Source organism: Plectropomus leopardus, chromosome 22 (genome assembly GCF_026936395.1).
Source record: "Plectropomus leopardus strain MGB_pleo_1.0 chromosome 22, ASM2693639v1, whole genome shotgun sequence".
Taxonomy (NCBI): Eukaryota; Metazoa; Chordata; class Actinopteri; order Perciformes; family Serranidae; genus Plectropomus; species Plectropomus leopardus.
The window spans coordinates 14,682,520-14,709,889 of record NC_142197.1 but is presented as its reverse complement, the minus strand read 5'-3'; the positions used below and the strand labels follow the sequence as shown (position 1 = coordinate 14,709,889).

Sequence of the window (27,370 nt, the reverse complement as noted above, 5' to 3'; positions counted from 1 at the left end):
GGTGGGGGGGGCTGCAGGGGGGCAGGAGCAGGGACAAAACAACAGCGCCTGCCAGGAGTCTATGAGTGTGTGTGTGTCTCACAATACCGCTGACCTCTTTCTGCTGAGAAACAGAAAGTGAGAATGTGTGTGCATGCAAACTCAACTGGCCTCTCTCCTCTTGAGGAGAAGTGTGTATGTGTGTGTGTGTGTGTTCATTAAGCATGACCATGTGTCTCACCACACCCCCGCTCAAACAGACGGCTCTGGCTGGTGCACGTGCAGCCAACAGAAGGAAGCAGCAGCTCGCGGGCAGATGCAAGCGCGCTCAGTTGAACCACAGCCACAGTCAAAAACAAACAAGAGGTAGACAGACAGGGTGGAGGGCCAATGAGAGCTGGGATCAACAGTGCTACCACTTAACTGTTCAACAGTGCTAAGATTAACAAAGTCAGTTTGGTGTTTTTCAACCTGGACTCTATTTTCCTATGTTTTTGTGTCTAAGTGAAGAGCAGAGAGAGCATTATTTGAAATTGGTCCCGTATTTAGAGAGAATGGGCTGCGATGTAAACACTCCTGGCATTTGTGCACTGTCAATATATGTCCACTTAAAGTGCTGTTTTTGCCTGTGACAGACTTAGATTAGCAGACAGTGACAAGTGCTGACAGAGATAGGCCTTTTTGTTTAAGGGTAAGATCCTGGGGCGCCCTGGTAGCTCACCTTGTAGATTGTCCTTAGCAGAGGCCTGGCTGAGTCCAACATGTGGCCCTTTGCTGCTTTTCCTCCCCCCTCTCTCTCCCTTTCATTCAATATGCCCCATCAAATAAAGGCCAAAAATCCCCCCAAAATAATCACAAAGTAATCTCTCCTGTTTTTGTTTAAGCCAAAAAAGCCCAGAAATCACTACCCACCAAACTCCTTTTGGATAGACAGTAATTTTAGCATATATAGAGCCAGTATATTTTCACATCTAACAAGGTGAAATAAGGGTTTATTTCAACCAAACCAGAGTTGATGATTATTAGAACAGTAGAAAGACAAACTAAGGCAGCTATTGTAACTTTTATCTTATTTTCAGTTGACATTGAATGAAGCATACTTTAAGATGATGACATTAGTCTTTTTAAATGGAGTCTGGTGAGTTTGGGTACGGCACAATTGAAGCTGTTTCCGGTTAAAAGAAAAGGGATCTTACTCGAAGAAAAAAAAAAAAACAGGTCTGTCTCTGTATAGGTCCTTTCCAAAATGTTGTCAGTCGCAAAAAAAAAAAAAAGCACTTTTAGTGGACGTAAATCAATGCTGCAAACATGCCCAGAGTGGTTATAATGCCGTCTGTTTCGAGGCTGCAGTCCTCTCTCTGGACAAATTTCAAAAACTGTTGTTCCCATTATTCACTTAGACACACAAACATTGGAAAATAGCATCCAGGTTGAAAATATACCAAACCTATCCTTACCCTTTAAACAACAAAAACTGTGTACAACAGTCACTTAAAAAAATACAAAGTACTTTCTACAACTATGCATATGCTAATTTTAGTACACATTTCAATTGTATTTTGTTTAATGTAACAATGACATCTGATGGTAGACAAGCAACATCTCAACTACATCACTGGGCTTTGTTACTGAAAATCACAGTCTCCATAGCAACAAATATTGCATTTTTATGCAATGTATGTTATGAATGATTGATAAGCCTAAAGGTACATAAAGCATATACAGCTGAGCAGTGTATGTGTGTATCGAATGTGTTCATGAATTTTTCAAAACTCTGCGGCATTAAAAAAAGGAACGTGGTCATCCCGTGTTTAACTTATATGTACAGCTTTTTAATCAACTCATATGCCTGTTGAATCTCTCTTTTGCTTGCAAAGTATAGGAGAACAAGAATACTTGAAACATTATTTAGGAGCAGAAATGATTTTCATAATTGGCTTTGTAAATTTACAATGCTGCATTATGCTGTAAATTATTTAGTGTTTTTCAGTAATTATCAGCATCCTGAGTATTAGAAGGTTTAACCAAGTGGTGTGTGTTAGAGTGGAGAATAAGTTGCAGCTATGCTACCTGTCAAAGTGTCCTGAGGGGATAAACAGAAATGATTGTGTGTGTGTAGTTTGGCTTTGTGCCTCCGTGTGACAACTGGAGATACCCCCAGGAGTGTGTTTGAATGTACGTGTATCTTGGTGAAGTGTATGACTATGCCGTGAGGTTTTTGTGTGTGCCTATGCCCTGTAGGCTCTCCGTGTGTGTCTTACCATAGTGTGTGAGGATGCCCTGAGGGGTGACCACCTGATTGCAGACATGGCAGACAACAAGACAAAAATCCTCCCGTGCTGGAAACTGGCTGTAGATGAGCATCTCTGAGAAAGACATGAAGATATGAAATTACATTCAAGAAAATGAACAGAGTTAAAGGACTACAGTAGAGCTACAACAATGAATCAATCAGTTTCAATTATGAAGTAATCCCCAAATAAATAAAAGCCAAACATTTCAGATTACAACTTCTTAAGATATGTTTATTTTTTCTAGTTTATTTTCTCCTCTGTGACAGTAAACTGGATATATTTGAGTTTTGGACAAAACAAGACAATTGAGGATGTCATCTTGGGCCTCAGGAAATACTGATTGACCATTCTCATAATTATGAGAAATTTTACAGACCATACAACTTCTTGATTAATTGAGAAAATAAGCATATAACATATTAATCAACATTTGATTATTTGTTCAGGTGCTCCATACTACCAGTTTTATCCCAAGTAAAATGACTTTCTCTTTGGCAATACATAAAGTCCTTTATAAAAGTTGAAAAAATAATGATCAATCATAGCAACCAAGTGTCTGTATTTATGAAGCCTTTTTAGGACAGCAAATAATAATTATTTTCCTGATTCATCACTTCATTGCTTATTTGAAAAATTGCCCAGTCATATCCAATTTGCAATTATATGAAACAGTAAAAGTTAGAAAATCAAGTCAGCAAATGTTTGAAACCAAAAATCAGATATCAAAGTAGATGCTAATTATTTTCATATAACTAATAATTGACAAATCGCTCCCTTCAAATTCAACACTTCACTGTCTATACAGAGTCTTTTAAAGAACCAACGGAAAGAGCAGAAAAAATAAACACAAATACACTAACCTGTGCATCTAAATTGCACTAAAAGCTCCAATCCCCCCACCCCCACCCCCTGAACTGCTAGAAGCTCCAAATACTCCACAATATTATCTGGCTTTGCACACTTTTCAGATAATGCATCTGACATGCAGATGATAATGTGTGTTAGTCATTAAAAAGGCAGAAAGGTTAGACACTACTTTCAGTCACACAAAAACTAGCAGTGTTCTGTCTGTGCCTTGAGTAACAAGAATTACCACACCCAATGAATTTCATAATAGAAATATTGATAAAAGCAAATATGTCCCTCTGAAAATAGCTACTATCTCTTTTGGCTTTGAGAAACTAATCTTTCTGTAACCAAACAACTGTGCTGACAGGAATCACCACACTTATTAGCATGGGGCTTAAGCTACACTCACTGAGGGGGAAGTGATGGTGGTGTGTATGGATGTGTGTGTTTGCGAAAGTGCCCAAGGGAAAAATTAAAGAATGTGTGGGTGTCTGACAGCGTATGGGGTGCATGTCGTCATGACCTTGCATTACTGGCGAGCTCTGTGTCAGTTAGGAAGTCAGAGAGATCAGCAGTCAAGCCTGGTGCCCATCCGTGTGTGTGTGTGTGTGTGTGTGTGTGTGTGTGTGTGCGCGTGTGTGTGTGTGCGCGTGTGTGTGTGTGTGTGTCGGAAACAGATCTGCTGGGTTACTCAAGGTTAAAGCCATATCATACAAATATGTAGACAACATCAGCGCGTGTGTGTGTACATACTTCAAAAGGTCACAGTTGGTTTCATTACTCATGTATAAAGAGTTCAAGGGCACACTGACAAACACTGTGGCTGTCATGATCACTGAAAGGAATATTTTATAAGTTTTTTGGGTTATGTTCATACTGACTGAAGACTGCTGTTCAATAAATATTGTCTGAATCAAATGAAGGGCAAGACAGTCACACCGAAGCAGTAACATAAACTGATATTAGCTGAGGAAGGGACCTACAGTTGGATGCCAAGCAGCTGCACCGAGGCAGTTAGTGCTAAGATGCTTTGCACAAGTTCACCTTGTCAATACAGAAGAGGAGATTATTTCTCACTCATTTTCCACGCCCATAATTTCTAAGCATGCACCTGGATTTAAGCCACAGTTTAAACTCTGTGATTCCCCTGTTTACTGACCAAAAACTGCTTTCCCCCCACAAGCAAATAAACTGTTTGATTTTTGACTTAACTGGAAAGGGGCCTGATCCAAGCAACAATACCAACACAAAGGTGTAGCTGCGTGTGAAACAGCTTTTTAAATATTGCCATTGTAGTCAACAGGTTGTTAAGCTGTTAGGGTTAATAACTTTGTAATGTGAGCCGTTAAACAGCCTGGAAACACTGATGAATGTTGGTTGCCAGGTGGTTTCTGCAAAAAAAAAAAAAGTAGATCACCACAGTTTGTATCCTTCCTGTCATCATTTTCTGTGGAAACCAGCACGTTTTCTTTGTTAATAAACTATCAGGAAAGCCCGGCCAAAATGAAATATGCAAAAGACTTTAGTGGGAGTACTGGTGGAAAAAAAGCAAGAATGCAATTTCCTCTGAATCTGCCAAGTCAAATGCAAACTAAGTGCGTAGCCTATTTCTGCAGCCTGAATTGTGTGTGTTTCTCAAGCCAACTGCCACACGCTGCCAAATGACTGACAGGCCTGAAAATGAACTACAAAAACAATCAGTCACTGGTGAATAAACATGTTTGGAGCTACTAAAACAATCAATCACTGGACACGGATTACATTCAGAGTTTGTAAATCAACTCAATGGGAATTGATGAACTGCAATTTTGGAAAGCAACTTCAAAGAACTACAGGTAAACAAGAAGGGTTTAAAAAGCAGAGACTATCAACATGTAAAGAAGAGCGAGTTACTCAGCGTTGCTCCAGAAAACTGAGGCTGACTAACATGCCTCAGTAATAATGCAACTGTAGCAAAGAAACAGCCACATGTTTTACTGTGAAAATGACCTACAATCAACCAACTTAGGGGAAACCTTGGGCCACTTTTGAATAATCACAGTTTCAACCATTCCAGCTTCAGCTGCGTTTTGAACAGGCACGCCAGATAATTGCTGGTACTGCATCAAATGTGTGATAGATTAAACAAGCTTACAAGTGGTTCACTGGCAGCTAATGTTACAGACCCCAAGCTACAAACTCAACAAGCTTCTTTTCTCTCCATTTAGAAAGAAAACTACCCCGATACAAATCTTATACAGTTCATTTTTCCGCCCTCCAAATATTTGTAAGGAGCCATGAAACATATTTGAGCCCTATAACAAAGGCAACACAGTCTAACAATACTAAATTAACCAATAGACATTACTAACAGGTCTAAACAAGGATTCAATATGTTTTGCTACAAAAAAAGTACTGCAGTGGGTTACTTACAATTATTTGGGACTTTAACTTTGCAGCAATGGCTTTTTCCTCTGAAACTAGCTTTCTTTGGATTGGAATCTATAGATAGCCCAGCTAGACTCAAGTGTAGCCACCGCTATTGTGGTATGTCAAAATTTTTTTAAGAAGCACATAGACATAGATGCACATTTTAGTTGAGGAAATTTTGGAACATTTTTTTATTCAGTGTATGGGCGACATATTTTTACAACTGGAGAATGAAACAATCACTTCAGGCCTACGACAAAGGCAAATACAAATTAAAATGTTAAAAAATAACCAATATCTGTGTCCATATAACTTTCTGGTCAAAGCCACAGGGAGCCACTAGTATATGGCTCAAAAGCTACATACAGCTCCGGTGCTGCAGCTTGTCCATCCTTGTTCTAGGACCTTGTATGAGATTCCCAAGTCTTTTTTTTCCTAAACCAGAAAATGCAAACGCCTGTGAATGCTACAGTAATACTGTCAAAGGTTAACTTAAAAGGCTGAAAGAAAAAAAATCTTTGTAGTTTAAAAATCATAAAAGGCAGAAAAAAAGATGAATGCAAGCACAACTTACCTCTAAGAGCAAAGTATTTCCTTAATAAGAGAATTTGAATTTTGGTTTGCACCCAAAAATAGGTGGCATTCCTTTTTCTTCCTGTAAATAAATCTGATTGCTATAGCAATAAAAACAGCATGTCAGAAGGGGAAACTGAACTAGTCTGCCATATTATGATGGCAGATTTGTCATTTTTAAGTTTAAACCAACTCCTACTGAGTTATTTCGGTATAAAGCTTTAAACATCTGGTTTCAAGGTCAGAATAATCTGATAATCAGGTATAAAAAAAGCCAGGCTGAAAAATTAAAACCATTTATGAAGCAAACCATAAGAAGTGTTCACTGACATATCATATAATGTGAAACTAGAGTTACAATCTACCATCTAGGTTGAACACATTAACATCAAGGACAAGATCATTCCACTCCAATATCTATTCAGAAGGTTCTGATTAATCTTTTTCATGTTGCCGCATTTTCTTTACTCCAGACTATACTTCACTTCCGACAGTATATTAGAGGTTTTAAGGGCAACGTCAGATATTCAGGGCTGAAAGTTAGAATTAGCCAAATGCTGGTAAAATATGCAAGTAGCTGCTAGATTTTCATTCATTCACAAAAAAAAGACATTCTATTGAGATTATAGATTTCAAAATTATCAGCAGGTGTAATATTTAATTGTGTATTATATCATTTTCATTGAACAGTTAATCAAAAATAATTTCTGATTAATTCTTTGACTAATCTTTTACTTCTTAAAGTTTTTGGTACAGAGCAGGGGTACTCAACTTGCTTGCCTGGGGGCCAACTTTGCACGATAAAAAAACAAACATTAATATTATTGTTAATCAGATAAAATTAATAAACTATGCAAATCGAGTTGCAGCAATCACACGCAAGTCAATTGTACACATGGGGGATTTCTAGAATTTGAGGGCATTTAGGATTCAGCCCTGTGCTTGTGCATGTATTTCAGTTGTAAATTAGAAAATGACCAGTGGATCATAAGTTAAGTATTACTGGTGTGTAGACTCGACCGTGTTTCATAAGGCAACATGGATCTTTAATTCGCCTCGCTTTATAGCATTTGCAAAAAGTACAGGAAATGTATGCATCACTTGACTGCATTCAAGCACTGACAAGGTAATTTGACTAATCTCAGCTTGAATCATTTAAATGCAGACAATACTAAATGACTAATTTTGAGGAGTCTGCTAGGTAACCGAGACTTTTTTAAATCCTGTGCTGAAAGGTTTCAAACACCAGGAGAAATTGGCTACTGCAAAATACATTGTGCTAGAGCCTGCCCTGCACAATATGGTAAGTTCCCCTCTGTTTGATGCCTACTGCAGCTCAGTGCATTTACACTCCAAGCACATTTGATCTGGGACAAGTCTCGAAGCACGCTCGCAGAAACATCATACTAGTGCAACCTACTGTACCTCACATTTAAAGTCATCTTAATCCACTGCTTTTCATAATATTCAAGAACACAGATAGAATATAACTACAGTGAAAATGAATGAGCATGTATAGACCGCAGCTGGCTTTATGCAAAAAAATGTGGAAAAACCTTAATAGGCCAAGCATTGATCAGTAGATAAGAGTGTTATCAATCCTCCCATTAAAAAGGATAACTTACATGTTGAAGGGTAAACAGCATAAATTTGAGATTATATGAAGCCCCTTTATAAATTATGTAAAGGATTTAGATTTATTAGATAATCAAGTGATCAAGTGTATAATTTCTGTGAAACATGCACTTTCTGAGTATATTTAATTTTGTCTGTCTTTTAAAATATAGTCATATTTAGTTTTTTTGTTGCAAATAATGTACTCAATTTTGTATAGATTACCGTTATTAAAATGTGACGGGCATTCTTGTTGGATTTTTTTTAAATATTAATTGTATTTTTCGCTTTTTCATTCTTTCGCTTTTGTACTGCATTAAGATACTAATTACATATTATGATATGTGCTACATGATTTAAAAAGCTGCATTTTACAGCATGGTAAAACTAAATTAAAATATAGCAGGGAAAAAAAGAACACTGATATGTACTATATTATCTCTATAATAACATGACGTTCATCATGATTCCAATCTCTACTTAATACAGTACAAATAGAAGCATTACAACACTGCCTATTTCTAGTGAGATGATGACAGTAGCTGTCAGTCTAGCCCGACAAAGTTGCTGGCGGTTGTCATCATCTCCACTGTGTGCGAGAGTGAGACAGAGAAATAGATACCAATCATGTCCTGCACTGAACACACCAATTACTGCCGACCTGGCCTCACCATCTACAAATATGTGTGTGCTCTCAGGTGTCAAGTGAGTAAACATGCAGTTTAATGAATCACGCTAGGTTCTGCAAGATACAAATTTACAAATGATGCATTTAAGACGCGTTTCCCCGAGTGTCTGTGAGGGTGTCTGTGAGTGTGTGTGTGCATATCACTCTCAGCGGGCCTTCGTGTCATGTTGCCAACAGATCAGCAATTCTGGAAACACCGCTTCGGTTTGGCTCAGAGAGAGGATGATGAGGCATGTGAGTATGAGTGTGTGGGAGGGGGGCAGAGGGGTGGTTGGTATTTGACCAGTGAGAGTCAGAAGAGTTTCCCCAGCTGTGTGTGTGTGTCAGTGTGTGTTGGTACGAGGGCTGCAGCACGCTCAAACTTTCAGGGATGACTCAAGTGTGTTAGTGTGCAGCGCGTGCTCCTGTGGGTATTTATACGTGGTTAGGTGTGGAGGAAACTCCTTTGGCTCTGTCCCCGGGTGGGGGGTTGGAAGTACCCACTCACTGCTTGGGGGCACCCCACAACCCCCTCCACATAGGCATGATATATTTATAACGATACTCTTACACAAAAGCCCAAAAGCAACGCAGCTGAAACAATAAACAGGACAGACTTTCAGCCATACACAACCTTCAAGGACCACTTCAGTCTTACCAGTCTAACACACACAATAAACTGTACATACAAATTGCAAACACACAACACTACAAACACTCCTAGTTGACTGCTGATAATGTAGGTCTATCAAATAGGTGTCATATTCAGAAATGATAAAGCTGTTTGTCTTAGACTACAGGCAATGCTGAAAAACACATGGATCTAGGGCTGGGTGATATGGAAAAATATCAAGTGATCATATACTGATACTGATCAATATCAACATTACAATGATCCTTCCAGGTTGCCTATCGGTGCTTTCACAAAATTTTTACAGTGAGAGTTTTTGGGAAACAATCATCGGCAATATGATTAGAATGACTGTGGGTAAAGTCCAATAATAGAACAGCTAGAGCAGTCTGGCAAGTTCTGAAAATTATATTGCTTTACTGTAATGCAGCCAAAATCTAAGACTATATCTAGTCCCATATTATGATATCAATACAATAGTATATATCATGATATAGATATAATAGTAATGGATTTTGGATATCAGAATATCGAAGGTGCTGTTTTTTTCCCCCTGGTATTAAAGGCTGTGAAGTGGTATATTTATTATTAATTACTAAAGGTATGGCTATTATTATTATTACTGGTATTAGTAGCTTAACTGGTGGTGTTTTTTCTTGTTGTTATCATTATTTTTTAATAAATCTCATCTCAAATGTAATGCTTTGAAGACCTTTTCTAGATCTTTTTCTGGCAAAATTTAAGATTGATTTTTGGACAAATCATCTTTTTCCATAATATACATACACATACATATATAAAATAAATTTATACACAAATTATAATTCTTAAGTATTAAGTTTGGTGGTAGGTTTAAATATCTGTAACATTAAAAAATTAAAAATGTGGAGCTTAGCGCAGAGGAGCTTGGCTCATTTTGACAAACAGATAAATTAGATCAGATTAAATGTTTCTGGCAATTAAGTCCACATAAATTCAGATCTAAGACTAATGACTTGTGAGGCCTATTTTTTTTTTTTTTTGTAATTAATATTAAGACATTTTTAGACTTTTTAAAGACCTGCAGACACTCTGGTTTGTAGACAGACAATAGTGTAAGAGTGCAGAATGCAAAGGACGCTGGAAAAAAATATAGATTTACAGGTTGCTTTATATAGATTTTTGGTAATTTTCAGACATTTTTACAGGCAACGGATTAGGGCATTCATAGAGTAAACAATCATTAGTTACGGGATAATAGAGTACTGTTAACTTTATAATTCAGGCACACTCACAGTAATATTTTCCCCTCACATGTCAGCTAACGTTAAAGTATGTATAAGTATGTATATAAAAAGTATGAATGATGCCCAGTAATGGTGATATCTGTGAGAAGAAGTTAAAAATAGAAATATCTCGGCATCCTTCATGCTACAGAGCATCAATAACAAACCATCATCGTGTAACTGATAGCGTTAAGTATCCAACAGTGTAACTTCCTTACCTTGTTTGCTAAGCCTCACGGCTTCACCCAGACAGTAAAGCTCTTTGTCGCTGTTATCCAAAGACGAGCCTGCGTCAGAACAAACAAAACAGCCACTTAAAAACACGCAGGAGCATTCACAACAAACTTTGGGGCCATGCGTGAAGCCATGCTGGTCCGAGGCTGGCTATCAGGCTAGCATTAGCTTGCTAGCGCCCGAGTGAAGCTGTCAAAGCTAACAAACTTACAGCTGGACAGTTGAGGATATCATTACTGCACGCGCCACGGTGCTACAAACTCTGCACTGTGACGGTTAGCTTGGCTCGCGCGCCTGTGCACGACCGTTAAAGCAGCCTATTAATATTGCATTTCGTAGTAATATTTTTTGACAGTTACTTTGCTGCGCTTTGACAGACCCTGCATGGTGGAGGAGCTTACTCAACTCAATCACAGACAGTTGGACCACGCACTTCCCGACAGTTTGTCCGCAAAAACAACAACGCTACCGACGTGCGAACTTACTGTCAACAAAACGTAATTTAGCGGCACTGACGAAGGAAGACCAAGGCTCGCAGAGGAAGGTATCCGGACTTGGTATTTGGCGATCCAGTGTCGCCATTGCTCTTCCTTCTTGTTGCTTTGCTGAGAGCCGTTTTTTCCTCTCTCTCCTTCGCACGCAGCAGGCGAAAAACGAAAGAACGACATATGCTGACGTCGTTGTCGGCGAGCTTCGGCTCAGCTCGGTATTTTCCGGAGGGTTGAGAGGTTGAGCGACAGACAGGGAGCTCCTCACGAGTTCAAAAGTTCAGTAAAGCTCAAAGCTGATATTATACAGGTTTATCTCCTTAGGAGAGGTACACGGTTATCAAAAGCTGTAAAAATGAACCTTTTATTTATTCAAATAGCAGTGAGTGATCTAACGGTGGACAGAAAAAAACAATGTCTGTTACTGAATAGGCAAAGACGGGAAATGTATTATCAATTAATTAATTAATTATCAAAAAGTGGGGGAAAAATAAAGATTATAACCCAAACTATATTTATGGGGGATGTGTCATGACTCAGCTCAACTTCCATTTACAGCAGGCATCATGACACAAAAAATACTTAAAAGACAACATCCGAAATAAAAAAAAAACAGATATTCCTCAGCTCAAATGAATACAAAGATAATCCTACCACATTGAATCAGAAACTAAAATGGTGTAAAATCAGCACAGTAATGCATCCTCAAGTCAAGTGCTTCAATCTGCATTGATCCTCCTCCTCATAATAATAATAATAATAATAATAACGATAATAATAATAATAACGATAATAATAATAATAGTAACATTTTGTGTTTACTGTTTGTATTCTTTTTATTGTGTTTACCCTTATTTTTTCAAAGGTGCTATAAAAATAAAGTTAATATTATCATTATTATTATTTTTCTTACAACCCTTAAAATCAAAAAGGCCTCAAAAACCCCCTGTGAATCTTTGGTGATATTATTATGGTTAATATATACTGAAAAAATGCTGGTGATTTGGCATTCTCTAAAATAAGTGTGTAAAATTAGACCTGTCAGGAAAGGGCTCTTATTTGAACTTGTAAAATGTGCCAATGCTAGATTTAAATCTTCTCTCTGCTTCATTTAAAGACATTACAGCACTATGTGGACTTGGCAGGGAAATGCAAAGTAATGGGTTTAATGGATTTTGGAAAGAGGAGGTCAGAACTACAGTGTGAATAACATTATGGTGCTAGTAGCATGGTGGTTACAGCTGCCATTTATTTATTTTTTATGTGTAGCTCATTTTAATTACTTGGCTTCACTGAGAGCCCAAATTAATGATTGAATGATGCTTTCAATATTTTTTGCAGGTTGGGTCAGAGGTTAGACAAACAAAACACCAATGTAACATGACGAGTAGATTACAAAGTGGGGACCGATGGGATAACCAAGACTCTTCAAAGAGGTTCAAGAGTTCTCCAGCAAAATTCACAGCTTTAGTTTAATTGTAGCCATATTGCAATCAGTTAAATAATGTTTAAGCTTTTAGAGTAACAACATAAGATTTTTTGGTGGGGATAGAAGCAAAAACAGGGATTTTTCAAATTGAAAATCCACCTAAAAGTTCCATCTAAATCATGCATTATAACTGAATTGAATAGAGGACATTTTTAATTAAATAAAACCGAATTCTCTGGGTCATTGAAACAAAGTGTCTCAGGATGTTTAAGTTCTCAAAGTAGCTCAGTAGGTCAACCTCATGGCACTATATTGACCTCTTGTGGTTGAAAACAGAACCTGCACTTGAAAATGCAAAGTTGGGGTTGATGGAAGTGACACATAAATCTTTTGCAATAATCTTAATGTTATGGATTTCAGCATATTTCTACCATTATGATGATGCTGATCATACTAGTCATCTAAAGGGAGATACTACAGGTGAAAACTGCTTTTTCATGCACTGATCAAATTTTGAGATTTTGGGCCATTTTGCATCAATAACATGTCTTCTTCAAGAATACCAAAATGGAAACCCCCAAAATAGACATTCAGATTCATTCAAGATGAGATTTCTGTTCTGGAACCTTTTGCAAAAAGAGCCAATTTTGATTAGATGATCTCCATATTCAAACAACATTTCATAAAACTTAAAATACTAAAAATAATTGTCTTAATTTAAAGTAATCAATTGGTGAAATTTCAAGTGGTATTTAGTAATTAAAACCTTTGCCTTTTCACTTGTAGTGTCTTACATTTTGTCTCAAAACGTAAGAAACGTTACAAAACACATCTTTAAAGGCCATTTTCTCAAAATGAACTTTTTTTTTATATTCTGAGCTTAAAATCTCCATTTGGGTATCATTTGCGTACACTAAAATTAGCAGGTTTACTTCTATCTATACTCTGAAGATTTGTACAGAGGGTTTTTTTTCATGTCATTCTTGAACAATTTATTCCCCAAATATGGAAAAAAAAATGTATTTCTTGATAGCTGTTGAGTGTATTTTCTGCTTTACAGAGCGATAAAAACATTTTTGTAAAACTCTTTGACTCTAAAAAATCAACTAAATTTATTTAATGTTTACATTTCTGTACTGCAAATGATGTATATTTATTTAGGTAATATCGAATTTGCATATTTAAAACTACATTTGCAGTAAATTTGTCACACAAAAATTAGTTGTATTAAACTAAATCAACTGGTTTCATGGTGATATCTACTTGTATTAGTCATAAAACCTCAACAGGACTAAAGAATTCAGTGGCCACATGCCTGTGATCATGTGATGCAGCATGATTTTTTTTTTTTTTTTTTAGCTTAATCGGGGGAGAGTGAGACAGAGAAGGGTGGAGATACAGAGGAAATTAAAGTCTTAAATGAGGGCAAGGAAATGACTTTGATTAGTTTATACTGAAGTGTCAAATCAGGTCAAATCCATGCACACACAGATTCCACACACACACTTCATATGATCCCCCCCCACACACACACACACACACACACGCACACAAGCACACTTCTCTATTCTTTCCACTGTCTCTCTCACAAAAACAAACACACAGAAGATGACTCAGCCACAGTGTTGTGTTTGTTTCCCACACAGTGATCATTGAGGTCACAGGACAAATCAGGAGGTCATAAGAAACAAGCCAGGAAACACAAAGTACTATTTGTCTGTCGCTTTACAGGTTATAATATCAGTTTTGGGTCACAAATGGCTTCAAATGCATTCACTCTTTATTTTAACCCCCTAGAAGTTGTTTTTTTTAACAACTCTCCTGAGCAGTTGAATCCTAACAAAATTGTGCTTTTTTTCTTTCAGAAGTTTGAACCTGCATTGTAAAACTTTGTGAAGAGAAACTAAAGCTGAGTGGATGTTTATTTAAGAGAGTTGGCTGAGGCATGACAGAAAAGTGACAGACACGTTCACAGACAGAGTACATGTAATATGGGCACTGTGCACACATACAAGCACACACACATTTGCAGATGGAAAAAGTAAAAAAAAAAATAGAAAAAGATTAATGAAAACAAAATCATTAATTTTTATTGAAAAAACAAAGGTACATTGACATTGTGCATGTCACAGAGTGAATGCCTCTCTTGAATAAGACACTTCGGCAGGTTAAATGCATAGAAATCATTGACAAAGCTATAGCTTGTTGGATGATGATTACAAGAGTGCTGCAGAGGCATAACCAGTATACCACACATGCATTCATTTAAGGATATACTATGCAGGATTTTCTTTAAAAAAACAATGTATAGACTCAGAGAGAAGTCTCAATCCTCATTTATGACCCACTAGAAGTGTGTGACCTGTATTTTTCTTCTTCTGTGTTTGGATCTTTTATGGGCGTGTACCCCCAAAGTGCTCAGTTGAGATTGTGGCTTTATAAAAAAGGTAGCAACCATGTGCCAGACTGTAACCAGCAGATATCCAATAGACACAATGCCGAAAAACAGAGAAACAGGGACAAAGAGCACCAAACGAGAGTGAATCTGGGCAGGCATGTTCACAAACAGTGACTGGCAATCCTGCATAGTATACCTTTACCTTTGCAGAGTGACAAAGTTACATCATCCCACTTTCAATTTTACCATATCAAAAGGTATAAAAGAAAAATAAAATCAGAAATTCTTTCAATAATCACCTAAATGCTGAAAATGAAAAATAAGATAAAAACGTGACAGTTTATAAAACAAAACACTAGCTCACTGGTTTGTGCTTCAGGAAGGATTTTTCTTTTTTTTTTTAACCAAACAATCAAAAAACAAGTCAGACTGTTTTCAACAACAATAAAATACTTGATTTGCCACACGGAGATATGAAATAAGCTCCAACAAGGAGGAAAAATAGTGCTTTGGCAGAGTGACACAAAAATGTGATGAATGAAAATGAAAAAATGGCAACTACATTCAAAATGATATTTTTTTTTCTACTATGAGGGAAGCATTTAACTTTCATCTGGTACCTTAGTTGAGACTACATAAATCAAAGCATCTGGACTGCACTCACAGCAGCATTCTCCGAAACTAATTAAACAGCTAATGTTAATTGAAGTTTTCTTTATGGATTTACACTCTCAAGGCACTTTAAAGGACATCATAAAAGCATGTTAAGCACCACATGAGAGCGCTGCGAATGCTGTGATAAGTACATCATACACTAAATGTAAAATTGCCTTTATGATACTTGGTTGGAGGCTGTTTTATACAGTCTAAGTCTGAAAGTTTAATATATCTAGCTGGTCTACTTGTCTGCACAGATTTACCTTAGTGAGGAAAATCACTGAAAGTTAACGACTTTTATATGCATCGACCTCCTCAGTGCACTTCAGTTTTGAGAATTTGTAATCCTAGTTTATTTGTTGAGTTATTGCAGTACCTGCTATCCATCACTAGAGGGCAAATGGGCTAACTGTGAGACAGAAAATGAATGAATGAATGAATGAATGAATGAACGACTAATTTTCTCAACACACAAGGTGCATTGAATCTAAAAAAAAAAAAGCGGAAGAAATTATGAAATGGCTCACGTTCAAGGCCAATATCAATAACTTACAATCAATATCATTCTCTGATTTGGTAATATTGTACAGAGTATTATGCTTCATAGTGCGCTACCACCCTATCTATTACCCTGAAAACCTTTATCACATTATCCATATTTCGGCAAATATTAAAAAAAAAAAAAAAAAAGAAAGAAAGAAAGAAAAAGAAAAAGAAAAAAGAAAGAAAGAAATCTTGTGGATGATTTCAAAGTACCTTACATTCATCAGTATATTAAAAAGCATAATGAATTCAGCCATTGTCCTAAAACTGGACCAAAGAAGTCCAAGCAGTGGCACTTCAAAGGGAAGACTAGAGGGTCTTTAAGAGGCTGTAGTGTTCTCATTTTTTAAGCTACCACTGGTGTAGTGGTATCTTGTGAAACTTGACAACCAAAGAAATCCATTGATATATACCATGTTGGCAAAGCTTGTCAGGAAGGGGCTAAATAATGCTTGAAAATTAGGATGAATTCTGGCAATGGAGCAACTGGCATGGCCATTTTTTTAAAGGGGTCCCTTGAATTCTCACTTCAAGATACTTGATTAAAATGGGTGCTATGGGTACCAACGAGTTTTCCCTAAACTTGAGATGGCTTTTTACCTGGGTAAATGTTTTCTTTTAAATTAAAGCTGTATTTTTGTCTTTTTTAAGGTTAAAACACACCCAGCATTCATTAAGAACAATAAATCACCTTACATGTATAGATGCATAACACATTAAAACAGGATTGTTGTGGAACTCCAAATTGCAAAACCGTACCGGCATGAACACCATATAATTAGTAACTGTAAAACAAGAAACCATAAAACCATAGTATAACAGTATGCGACTCCATAATTGACACATTGACATGTTTCCACTTAGCCTCTTTACTTCAATAGCATTATAGAATTCCTGAAATTCAGATATGGCTTTTACTTTTGGTTTGCCACCCCAAGATTTTCAGCAGCCCCCATCTGGCCACTGCTACTGAGACTCAGAAGTCATAACGCTGCTATAAAGTTGAAAGCACTAACACATCTGGTCTCTTTCTGTGCATGCATCTGCTTACTAAAGCATAAGAAACCACCTTGGAATTATTGTAAGAAGGCACGTTTTAAAGGATTTCACATATTAATTGCAATGGTGTTGCTATAGGATATGAAACAGGTAAAAAACTAAAAAAAAATAGCAAAGGCTAATCTACACATGACATTGAACATTTCTTTTCCAACAGCTGTTTACTGCTGCAGGGTGCTTAGGCCTTCAGAGGAAATCTTTTGGGAAATGTATGCGTTTAGTACTGTTCTCAGTTTAAGTGTGCTACAAATGTACCAAGAATGATCTATATATCCAAAACCAATTATCCTTCTTTTTTTCTCTGTTTGTCATATGTGTAATAATGTCTTCTTGCAGATGTAGTCATACATGTACATGCATGCATACAGTGTGCAGATGCTCAAATAGTGACCGTTTGTGTCTGCTGTGTGTGTGTTGTGTACATGTATGTATGTTATACTGTTAGATGGGTGCAGGGACCTGTTGCCTTCCAGGTCCGGGCTGAGAGGAGAATTTCTTGGAGTGCCAGCGGGTCTCCTTGTACACAAACCAGGCGTTTCCTGCCCACACAAACATGTTGAGGTAGCCAAACACCTGGGAGAGTACAGACAGAAAAAAGACTGCTTAACAATTCTAGAAAACACTTGAAATAAATGAGGTTATTTTATTTCCTGTAAATTTTATGTCATGTTACACTGGAACTCTCAAGCACAAAAAGACAAAAAGATTTTGATATTTGATGGGTTTGATATCATTCACAATAGCATACACTCACTGACGGTTTGAGGACTTACATTGTGTCACATTTTTGTTTATTCCAACAAATTTGCTTTGGACTTGTGACACAGAAAATCGATCATGACAATAGCGTCCGGGGACAGTTAAAGTCTTATTGCTCTGTGTCTCATGACTGCAAGCCTGCTTAACGTTTCTGCTTAAAGGGACAGTTCACCCAAAAATCAGAAATACATATTTGTCCTCTTTCCTATGGTTCTATTTATCAGTCTTCATTGTTTTGGTCTGAGTTACCGAGTGTTAGAGATATAAGCTGTAGAGATGTCAGCCATCTCTCCAGTATAATGGAACTAGATGGCACTTGGCTTGTTGTGCTTAAAGCGCCTAAAAAATACATGTAAAAAACTCAGTAATATCTCTTACCAGAAATCATGACCCTGTTACTTTTAATAATCCACAAACCTTGTTGTGAGCAGATTTATGTAGGAACTATTTTGTCTCTACTTGGCAACTCAAACCAAAACAATCAAGATCGATAGGTAGCACTACAGGTGAGAAGAAATATACAGTATGCATTTTAGATTTTGGTGTGAACTGTCCCTTTAAGTCTTCTTGTGTAGTATTACATAAACTGAGGGGATGGGACACTGCCACAATCAAAGACCATTTTATTTTTATAAAAATGGCCTCTCTACTGGCCAATTAATCAGATTTCATCATAGAAATGACTAAGATTGGTGCAAGTGTAACCAATATCTGCTTGTAGATTTGGGTTTCTCCTCACCACGGAGATATTGAGGGTCCGCATGCTGGCGTACTCCGTGACCTCACAGGTGACGTTGCTCCCCTTGCAAAGTGCCAGCGTGTTGCTGAGGCCTTCGGTGTCCGTGGCGTACTTCACATTCTGCAGGCCCTTCGCCCAGGCAGACGAACACACCAGCCACAGAAAGACCAGGATCGCTGTGACCACAAAGTCCTGGGAAAGAGGACGAACACATCTGCATCAGACACAAGCTACAACTCTCTCATTCACAGTGACCCACTTTTTTGGGGGGGATATAATTGTGTTTTGGGGAAGCTGACCAGCAAGATCAATACTCACAAAAATGGGTCCAAAGTCAGAGTCCTTGTAGACGTGCATGTAGCCTAAATACACCAGCAGAGCCACCATGCTGTACAGAAAGCAGACGATGGCAATGCCCACAAAGAACTCGGCAGAGGAGGCCGAATCGCCCACCATGTGTGTCGTTGTGACAGTGTGGTTACATAGAGTGGTGTTTCCCTCGACGAGTGGGACCGTGCTTAACCTAAGATGGAATATTATTGTTGTTTTGAAATTGATTATGCAACTGATGACAGGTGACTTTTTAAACATGACATTGAAAAATCACTAAAATGTGTTGTGATTCTCACCTAAATGGGTAGTGGAAGTTGGCACTGAGAGTTTCATTCCTGCCATCGCCGCAGAAGAGAGATATGATGTTCTTCCCAGAGTATCCGCCACAGCTTCCAAAAGCAAATATGGCTGTGAGCTGTTTGGACAGACAAATGAGAGCGAGTGATTAGGGAGACGGCTGAGACTGATGGGAGAATAGCCCTCTTAGCTTTGGGGAAATGAAGTAATATCAAAATCAAGAAACTTAAAGAGGAACTAAACCCCCAAACCACTTTTTAAAACTGAAAACCAACTTGTGTATTTGCAGTGTTGCTGATGGATTCACTTGTATGCTGCCGCGCATCAGTCATCTTGCATTTACAGTTCACATCCATGTTTGCAAAAAACATAAATACTCCACACACATCTTTACCTGCCAGCATGCAAAATCTATACAATCAGCACAGTTTGTGCTGTGGGTACCCAAAATTAGTTTAATCAATATAGTATCCGAGCAAATGTCTCCCCTTCTGTTCCTGCGATATTATGGTGATTAATGGCCAGAAAAGTATTTCTGCAGGATATTATGATGACACAGTGAGGTTGACCTTCTGGATTTAAAATGCCATTACTTCATCATTAAATCCTATTAGATATCTGTGTGAAATTTTGTCATAATTATTGTATTAACTCTGGAGTTATGGCCAAAAACATGTTGACTACCAAATTCCAAGTCCAAGTGAACGTTCGTGCCAAATTTTTAAAAAATCCTTCAAAATGTTCTAGAGATATCATGTTCATCAGGATGAGACAGGTGAGGTCACAGTGACCTTGACCTTTGACCTATGGCCACTAAAATCTAGTTAGTTCATTACTGAGTCCAAGTGGATGTTTGTGCTGAATTTGAAGAGGTGTGCTTGAGATATCACATTCACAAGAATGGGATGAATGTACAGAAACATGGAAGCATAATATCACCTGCCACTGCTATCTCCAGCATGGAGGCATTTCAACTCAAGGCCAAACACCGAGAGGGCAAAAGCTCGTTCCAAAACCAGAGTGAATCAGGGGTTGGCTTTAACTTTAAATTTTGATTATAATACTGTTCATTAACAGAAGCCTAGCTGACGATTCCTACAGAATAAATCTATAAGATATTAAAGATTTGTTCAAGCGTAAGGGAGGATATTTGATATATTATTTCTAATACACCTACAATACACAACACTAACTACAGGGCTGCGCATCGGCAAGCCTTTGGTGATTGATATGTATCATGATGCAGGGGTTACGATGCAATGTGTTTAGTCAAATGCCTGAAGATAGATTACAAGTGTATCTTTATTTTTTGCACCCCAACTGAATATATCACGTCATTGATGAATGACAACCATAACCAATCATAATTTGACTGTGATCCCCCATACCTACAAGTTCTCTCAGGCAATACATTTGAAAGAGCTGTATATTGTCATAATTTCACACCCCAAAAAAAGTTGGCAACCCAAATTACAGCATCAGCAGTAAAGAGCTAGAGGGATTAACAGATGGCCAGAATTTTTATCCAACAAACAGCTGAAAATAAAACTCACTACTCAACAATTTTTTTAATCAGTTTTCTTGAGTCTTTTTCTTCTTACATTGTTTTTCTCTCATGGAAATGCCCAGTCTAAATCAAATTGATCAAAAATGATCTTTATTTGATGCAACTTTCTAGATTATTTGTATATTTTCACTATTGGCTTCTGTGGCCATCCAGTGACACCATACAGAATAAAGAGCGAGAAAAGTTTTTTTTAACAAGCAAGATGATTCTGTAGACCTTCCTCTCACAAATAAAATAAAAGTGGCTTACATAGCTGCACTAATGCTGCCATTCAGCTCTCAAATTCTTTCTTGCAGGGGCAGAAAGCATCTGATTCAGCGTGTAGGCCATGTGACACTAATACTCTCCTTAAAACCAACACATACTAAATTCTTTTAGTCAGGCTGGCTGCAGCTAAGCTTAACCCTCAAACAGCAGCAGGCAGATCATATTAATCGAGAGCACTGAGCTCTTTCAGTCTCTCACCGATATCGCTTTTCTTATAACTTCATGGATCTGATTTGTTCTCCTCACATTGCGTTGTCAACAGCTTTCACACATTCTCGACACGCAGAGCTTCATGTCTCTTCCTGTCATCACACATCCTCACTGAGCTAGTACAACAGACAGCTGTGCTGCGGTACAACACTAATTCAAAGGTTTAACATCACAGAATAGAGCTAAATACACAACTACTGTCTTTCTGCACAGAAGAGGCATTTTGAGCCTTTTCATCATCTTTTCTCAAGTCAAGAAATCAAAGGTTTATAGGATCATGTTTTAATATCCTTGTTTTCCAAAAACATCTTAAACCTTCATCAACTCGGGGGCAGCGCAGTAAGCTGTGAGCAGAACACTGACCTAATACCAGGTTATAATCTTGAGAATTTCATTAAAATTGATATCTGTTAAAGCAAAAACAGCATAAACAATAAAACCACAAATAAAAGGAAATAGAAGAGATAAAACATACATTAATAAGGTAAAATAGATACAAAATAAGTAAAAGAAATCAAAACAAAATAAAAAAACGACATCACAGAAAAGCAAGTCTATAAAAATGGGTTTTAAGAAGTGATCTTAAAGAAGTCACAGTCTGCCAGCCTTATCTCCTCAGGCGGCCGAGGGGCCCTGATGACAAAAGCATGGTCACCATGTTTGTCTTAAAAGGTTAAGATGATCTCTGCCTCCTTTATACTGCAATGATTTTAACTGAAATGTGAGGAGTGCCTCCAATCACAGGAACTCACCAAAAATAATGAAGAAGTTAAAAATTTGAAGCCGCATCTGTTGTTATAGACAGTACGTAGTGGACAGGAAGCAGATTACATCATACAACAAGGCAATGTTTTTTGATTAACACCTCACATTGTGAGGTAATGACATGCACCACAGTCTGTGTTTTTTTTAAAATACTGACCTCTTAAAATCTGTTTCATCAGCATAAGTGTATCACACAAACGCACACCCTTGAAAAATGCTTACGACAGGGCCGCCTCAACTTTTATCCTTCAGCTACACGCCACGAAACCCACACGCACACCCACATTTACTGTACATCCACACACACACACACACACACACACACACACACACACACACACACACACACACACCTCAAGGCCTCTCTCCAGATGTTTCTCCAGATGTCACTGACTGCCACTTCCTGTTTTTCTGGCTACACACACCACGGTAAGCTACTTCTCCCACACTCTTGTTTCAGTAATTCTGTCACTCTCCCACTATGAGGTCACGCAGCCTCAGCATGAATAACAGTAACAGCCGGGGTGGACCAAACACGCACACACACCTCGGCATTGTAATTCTTTTGTTTATGTTCACATTTTTAAACAGAGCATAAATACTTCACTGCACAAACACAGTCGGACAGTGAGGTATTTTGTCAACTTTCCAATATCAGCATTTAGTCCTAATTAAGGCTACAGGAGGCACCTTCTTGAAACGTTGCAGCTGCCAAAAACTGTGGACAAACAGCAGTGCCTTGCCAGTACTCAGGCATCTCACACATCTGCAAACCACACAGCACCAATTTATGGACATTCCAGTGCCTGCCAAATGAAATCACAGGCAGTCTTCACTCACAACCAAGCTGTGAGACAGCATCAGTCATTTGAACACATTTGCAGTTTATGAAGTTCAGTTACAAGCAAAAAGTGGGACCCAGTAAGTGTTTCGCAAGTCTCAAGCAGGTCTTAAGTCTCTGCACTCAAGTCCAGAGTCAGAACTGGCAAGTCCCAAGTTATGTGTACCAGGAAACGTTTTTGTTTATTTATCTGTGGCGTGAAACTATGGAACAGATTTAATATGGAACTAAAATAATATCCAGACAAAGACAAGTTTAAAATAATTTAGAAAAACATGATTTTTCACAAGGTACAGGGATTAAAATGTATTCTTTCCAGATTTATCTTCCTCTTTTTTTCTGTAAAATAATAATGGAAAATTGTACATATTTGATAATGGGTATTTGGGTGTATACATATATGGTAAATCAATTGGAATAAAGATTTAAATCAGTTTAGGAAGCTGGTTGATTAAAATTCAATGACTTCTGGAGAAGGGGTGGGGTTAAATAAGTTTGTACTTCTTCTCACTCCTTTTTGAATATGTAAACCAAGTCACCATGTGTTTGACTATTTATTTTTCTCTGTGTTTTTCATTGTCTGTAAATATTACTTTTTTTGTCTGTCTGCTTTTGAATAATAATTAATAATTTCCTTTTTTTGAACATTCGAAACAAATCCAAATGTCTCAAATCAAGACAATATACTTCAAAATCTTTGGGGCTTAGGGGACAGTATCAAGTATTTTTAAGTCAAAAGGCTCAAGTCTTGCTGAAATCACGAGTCATAGTTGTTGGAGTTCAAGTCGAGTTGCAAGTCTTTTTAGATTTTGTCAAGTTGAGTCTTAAGTCTTTGGACTTGAGTCCAAGTCATGTGACACAAGTCCAAACATCTGGTTACAGATTCTTGTATATGATGCAAACAATAAAAAGTGAGTATATAGGGAAGAAAATCAACCTCATTACACTGAAATATCTTGTTACAAACACAATAATGGCTTACACAGAGGTCACTGAGTCCAGATCAGTTTGACCAAAAACCCCAAAGCCACTGGAGCATGTGCCCATTGTGTCGCTGGGTTTCCTTCAGAAGCCCAAAAAAGGTGTTTTTCCCTCTTTTGGCAGAGAGTCCAAAATGAAAGAAATATCTTTATCACCGTTATTCAACATGTTGGGTGAATGGAGCAGCCTTGTAGCATTTGTTACTGCGGACCCTCTTTCCTGTTTACTAGTGTGAGCAAGATAACATCGAATGAGGTATGAGTGTTTGGGCGAAACCATTTCTATGCAAAGTAAACTGCTTTTTCATCTAGATGCCTCGGAGGTTTACATGGTAAATGGACTTTGGGTAAAAATATTGGACAGGGCAGCCTGCTGTGGTGATGAACCATCCATCCTGAGTTAAAAATGAGTTTGCTGTTTTCATTTAAATGCTATGTTAAATTAATGTCCAAAATCCACAGTCTAAACACACACTCACCGCTGTGGCCTGACAGTAAGATATACAGTATTTAACAGTTCTGTTATTTATTAATGGAAAACTTGCCGAGCATGCATGCACCAGCTTTGTGTTAAAAATGTCTCTGATAGACTGCAATTTGGTAATGTTGAACACTACAATTAAATAGGTAGATAATTCATACAAAAATGTGTACAGCTATAAAACTTGTGAGTGAAAGTGTGAAGCAGGGCTAAAACTATCAATAATCTTCAATATTTTATTATTAATCCAACAATTATTTTCTTGATTAATCGTGTAGTCTTTAGAACATCAAAATAATAATAAAATGCCTGTCACAATATTCCTAAAGCCAAAGCTAAGACTGTCTAAAACCTTTTTTTAACCACCATTTGGAATCTAATTTGAGACCAATTTTACAAAACTGAAAAAAAAAAAGAAAACATGAATTGACATGTATTACTTCAGGATAGGGGGAATTTTGCCCAATATAAAACGTGACTTTATGGTGACATTAATGCAAGAAGCATTCTGTAAATTATTATCATTTTTTTATTCACCAGTTATTTTATTTAAAATTCTGCGTTTTTAAGACTTTCAAAATATTGATTTTAGACATTTTAATACTAATTAAGGCCTTGTTTTTCAATGCCCTTTTAAGACTTTTTAAGCGTCGGCAGGAACCCTGTTACATAGTTGTTACTTGACTATTGGATGGGCTGGGAACACTGTTTTAACAAACAGGACATTCCAAGCGTTACATGCAGGAATATGAACACACACTTTATCATTCAGTCTGTTGTGAATTACAAAAATATATCGGGTTAAATAAGGCCAGCACAGTAAAACACACTCTCTCATACACACAGAGGCTTGTCCTGAGTCAGATGACCGGCTGTTTCTGCTGCTCTATAGCTCTGAATGTGTTTGAATCATGAGAAAACAGAAGAGCTGAGAGAATCTGAGGCTGCGTTACTCCACACTGGACTCCTCTGACCCAGTTATGTAGAGCAGAAATGATTACTGGCATTTCCTTACTTAAGGAGCTGTTTCATGTTCTCTCATGATGCACAAACCATGTGCTCTGGTGTATGAGTAGCCAACTATCAGCACAGTTACTCAGAGGTCAATTATTGCTGAGAGATGCATTAATCTATAACTGTGTCCTCTGAAGGGCAGGCCAATGCAACCAGTGAAATTCACTGAAAATAACTGATGTCACTTCAGCCAACTTTTCTTTGTCGAACACACTTTCTATCTAAGAAATCTAAAAAAAATCTGAATGTATACTGAGCTAGTAAGCAGAGGTAGACAAGTAAAGTAAGTTAAAGCTAAATTACTGATGTTTGGGTATTAGTTTGCTTATTCTGGAGTGTTAAACTTTAAAAAAATATATATTTTAAGCCTTTTAATTAGATTACATTACTGATTTTTTAATAATTATTTTAAGTATAAAAACTCTACGTTGATACATGCTTTCTATATCATTGTTTTGTATAAATATTTTTTCCATTTGCATTTTTCACAAATTTTCCCTGGAGCTATTTGCTTTGAGGATTTTTCTCAAGAGTACAAATCGCCGGGAAAACCCAAGGACCCAGAAAAGCTCTGAACCTCCCTATCCTCTGGGTATGACACACACACACACACACACACACACACACACACACACACACTTAACATATATGATATATGCATTTAACTTACCCACTCCACTAGTTTGACGAAGCCCAGCGGCTCCTTCAGAGGCGACAAGTTGAGCCGAAATCCGGTCATCATGATTTCTGATCCAAAATCTTTACCCAGTTGTTGCTAAACTGTGGATGTTGGTCCAACAGGGAGGAAAAAGGGGGAGTTGTTTGACAGAATGACGTGGTTTTACTGCCGACGCTGCAAAAAATAACCAGACAAAGTTATTTAAAGTGACTTTTATAACCAAAATTTGCAATAAAGCGACTTTATTCAATTTCTGCCACTGAGGTGAGATGATTGGCCTTACTGAAAATATACTTTTACGCGTTTAAGGAACTTTAAACAACACATTTCAATGGAAAATCATAAGATAAAGTGGATATTTTTTGCAGTGTAGTCTGAAAACCGAGTGGCTGGCGCTCCACTTGGTGATGCGCAAAATACGCAGGCGATGTAGCGGATAAAGAGTGTGCCAAATTACGCTTTGCTTTTGTCGAGAAAGCGTCATGCGTATTAAATTACAGGAAAATGATGCTAAATGAAAAAGCGTGACTCTATCTCATTGCTTCCACACTGTTGCAAGAAAGCTTTGTTTTCCATCTGAGCTGGAAAAATAAGTCTCCAACTTCTTAACGATCACACTATAAAATCCCACCGAGACAACTTCAAATACATGCAGTTGCCACAATGAATAATCAGCACAGTAACACCAGGAGACTGAAGTTACAGCCGGAGTACCAAAAGGCACCAAAAGTTTCCTACTGAGTTTTCATTGGATCCATCCGCCGGAGTCCGCAGGCTGCCTCCTCCTTGCTGAGTGTGCAGTTACTGTGAAACGCCTCTCCGGTGCTGGCTGGGTCATATGACTCTCAGCAAACCACAGATTCTCAAAATTCTCTAACAAAGAAAAAGAAAAGCTCAGGGACAGGCTGCAGTTGAACAGTTAGATTTAGTAAAGGGTCATTTCACAAGATGATCCGATGAGAGTCCCATGTCTAACATGAGACTGAACTTAAAACATTCTTCAACTGCACATTTCAAATTACACCACACTTCTAAGAGAAACCATTAAAGGGGTGCTCCCCTCAAATTTACAGGTTAAGATAAAGTATATTTAGCATTCCTGTACTGACATCCACTATCCTGTTAGTCATTGATGAAAAAAATACAATGGCACCGATATGATACGTGCAATAATTGCGTGAATTGATGTTTTCTTTCATGACTTTATGTTTAGTCTGCTTGCCATATTATTGCCTTAAAATTATTTTATGTCTGGATGTTTTTGTTGCGATGTCTAATTGCACTGCTTAGACTACTGTTATATATTTCTTTTTTCCCCCTTTTCATTTAGGAATTAGTCTAGCATTCAC

General features: G+C 37.6%; 2 protein-coding genes across 3 annotated transcripts in view; both read right to left on the bottom strand.

The window, feature by feature from the left end:
- atxn7l1 (ataxin 7 like 1) overlaps positions 1-11,190 on the bottom strand; it is a 41,882-nt gene extending 30,692 nt beyond the window's left edge. Inside the window, exons 1-3 of one of the 2 annotated variants that reach the window (XM_042511564.2) lie at positions 11,001-11,190; positions 10,500-10,568; positions 2,241-2,345 (exon numbers count right to left, since the gene is read on the bottom strand). In XM_042511564.2, the coding sequence (XP_042367498.2) occupies positions 2,241-2,345; positions 10,500-10,568; positions 11,001-11,097 (271 nt within the window). In that variant the 5' untranslated portion in view covers positions 11,098-11,190. Of the gene's footprint in view, positions 1-2,240; positions 2,346-10,499; positions 10,569-11,000 lie in introns of those variants that run through there. The other variant, XM_042511565.2, reaches the window with a different exon arrangement.
- Positions 11,191-14,496: 3,306 nt separating this feature from the next.
- sypl1 (synaptophysin-like 1) lies at positions 14,497-26,902 on the bottom strand. Its single transcript, XM_042511637.2, has 6 exons — positions 26,760-26,902; positions 26,013-26,195; positions 19,217-19,335; positions 18,906-19,110; positions 18,588-18,779; positions 14,497-17,662 (listed from the first exon to the last, which is right to left on the bottom strand). The coding sequence occupies exons 2-6, from the start codon at positions 26,082-26,084 to the stop codon at positions 17,531-17,533; spliced, it is 720 nt and encodes a 239-aa protein (XP_042367571.1). The 5' UTR covers positions 26,085-26,195; positions 26,760-26,902; the 3' UTR covers positions 14,497-17,530.
- Positions 26,903-27,370: the final 468 nt, after the last annotated feature.